This window comes from Ictalurus punctatus, chromosome 4 (genome assembly GCF_001660625.3).
Source record: "Ictalurus punctatus breed USDA103 chromosome 4, Coco_2.0, whole genome shotgun sequence".
NCBI classification, from domain to species: Eukaryota; Metazoa; Chordata; class Actinopteri; order Siluriformes; family Ictaluridae; genus Ictalurus; species Ictalurus punctatus.
The window spans coordinates 712,501-715,000 of NC_071284.1; the positions used below are offsets into that span (position 1 = coordinate 712,501).

At 40.0% G+C, this 2,500-nt stretch overlaps 1 protein-coding gene across 2 annotated transcripts in view; it reads left to right on the forward strand.

The window, feature by feature from the left end:
* kcp (kielin cysteine rich BMP regulator) overlaps positions 1 to 2,500 on the forward strand; it is a 31,318-nt gene that overhangs the window by 15,629 nt on the left and 13,189 nt on the right. For both annotated transcript variants that reach the window (XM_053677793.1, XM_053677792.1), the window contains exons 16-20: positions 42 to 124; positions 257 to 350; positions 465 to 647; positions 1,432 to 1,602; positions 2,384 to 2,500. The exon at positions 2,384 to 2,500 is cut by the window's right edge and continues 60 nt beyond it. In XM_053677793.1, coding sequence (XP_053533768.1) covers positions 42 to 124; positions 257 to 350; positions 465 to 647; positions 1,432 to 1,602; positions 2,384 to 2,500 — 648 coding nt within the window. The remainder of the gene's footprint in view (positions 1 to 41; positions 125 to 256; positions 351 to 464; positions 648 to 1,431; positions 1,603 to 2,383) is intronic.

Sequence of the window (2,500 nt, forward strand, 5' to 3'; positions counted from 1 at the left end):
GTTAGAGGAAGTGGATCAGGGTGTGGTTCTGTGCTCTGCAGGCTGCAGCTATGCGGGTAAGGATTATCCGAATGGAATGGAGTTTCCTCATCCGACAGACCCGTGCAGGGAATGTCACTGTTTAGTGAGTAAAACACAAACACATTATTTTCATTACTGTTCTTCACTGAAATGTTAAAATTTTCTTCTCTCTCTCCTTTCTCTCTGTGTGTGTGTGTGTGTGTGTGTGTGTGTGTGTGTGTGTGTGTGTGTGTAGAATGGTAATGTGCAGTGTAGGAGGATTAGATGTCCTCCTGTAAAGTGCAGTGAACCCATAATGACCCAGGGACAGTGCTGTCCTCAATGTCCAGGTCGGTACACACACACACACACACACACACACACACACACACACACACACACACAATATTTTATGAAAATATTTCATTTAATTGTAATGATGTGCATGTGTTTGTGTGTCGCAGCGCCCCTTGCTGACTGTGTTCATGAAGGAAACTCATACAGACACACTCAGCGCTTCTCCCATCCCACAGACAGCTGCCAGCTCTGCTCCTGCACCAATGAGATGGTGAACTGTCACCGTAAGCCCTGTCCCTCCGTCTCCTGCACCCACCCTGTCCAACGGGAGTGCTGTCGCACGTGTGACGGTATGAACTTCAGACTGAACATCTGTCAGATCTCAGCGTTTACTTTATGTCCTCACGCGTACTTGAATCCTTATCGTTTGTCTTAAAGGTGCAGCTTGTAACGTTTGTACTTGTTCCTAGTCCTAATGACGCATTTAGAAAAAAATGACACACGGTATTGCCCTGCAGTGGATCCCACTCATTCCTTCATTTTAGGATTGTGTAGAAATGAGCTCTGGCCCAGTTGTAGTTATACAGTAGTTACAGGTGTTGTTCGTTACTGTTATTACTGTTATAGTTCTTAATTTAGTTTCAGTTACTCTTATAGTTATATTTACTCAGAGCAGTTGTTACTGTTATTTATAATTACTGTTCCAGTTACTGTTACTGTTATAGCTACAGTTATAAATATACTTACAGTTACTGTTATACTGGTTTATAGTAAAGTACACTGTTAGTGTTACGCCTAGTTATATTTACAGTTATAGTTGCAATTCTAGTTACAGTTACTGATATAGTTATTGTTACACTTACTGTTATATATTACAGTTATAGTTACTATAATACTTACAGGTATAATTACAGTTACAGTTGTATTTATATGTAGTAATAGTTGTGGTTATTTAAGCAATATTGGTCAAGTAAGAGTGCAGTTATACTGAATATGGACACGGCTGTGATTCGGCTGTGGGCGTGAGGTCGCAGTCTGATCAGTGGACCGGAATGAACTGTTGTATAAAGTTAATTATAGTTAAAGTTACAGTCTTAGTTATAGAGATGTGTGTGTGTGTGTGTGTGCGCGCAGGATGTTTGATTAATGGTGTGGAACGTGCTAACGGAGAGCAGTTTGCGGACGCGTCGGACCCGTGTGTGATGTGTACGTGTCGTGAAGGCAGTGTGGCGTGCGTGCATAGAACATGCCCGAGGGCCACATGTCCATTTCCTGTACAGGGAGAGTGCTGTCCGAGCTGCGACGGTACGTTTCACACTCAGAGTGTGTGTCCTGCTTCAAACATCTGGCAAATGGAAGAATGAATTCTTCCATTTGCCACTTAATGGGCAATTAATGGGTGTTTTATTCACTACACGGCTGTTGTTGAACTGAACATAAAGAACAGACGGTGTGTGAAAGAAAGATCTGCTGATCTGATCTGATGGAAATCTAATACTATATGTAATTCTTTATAGCGTTATAGGTTTATGACTTCGGCTACAAATTACAGTAAGATCTTGTGTAAAGAAAGAGGGGTGTTCACAGCGCTGCATGACACCCGTAATTAGCTCTTCGTGACAACTGACATGAACGTTTGTAAAGTCAAAATATTTCATGTGTGAAAGACTTCTGTTTAGTTTATTTTTACACCAAGCTGAAATGAATGGGAATAAGCATTTATGGAGGTTTGTTATAAATGCTTTTTTTTGCCTGAAGAATAACGCCTTGCGTTCAGTGTTGGAATAAATCCGAGGAAGAACTGTCATAAGACCATAATTGAGATTAAAACCATTTGATTATAAAATGAAATCATAATAAAACTTTACGCTGCTTACAAATGTTCAGATGGAGCAGAAAAGTGACTTACGGCTCCCTGAGCTGTCTTTTCTTTTTTTTTTTTTCTTTTGTAAAAATAAAAAACCTTAAAAATTATATATATTTTTTACAACTTTTATTTATTTATTTGTTGCTTTTCTGAACGTGTATACATGAGTTAAATATTCTTATTTAAAGAAGACCTCTGTAATGTGTGCCTCTCCTCCAGGTTGTCATTATGCTGGTGTAGATTATTCAAGTGGACAGGAGTTCTTGGACCCCGCAGATCGCTGTAAACACTGCACGTGTTTAAATGGTCATGTGACCTGCAGTCAGAGACCCTGCT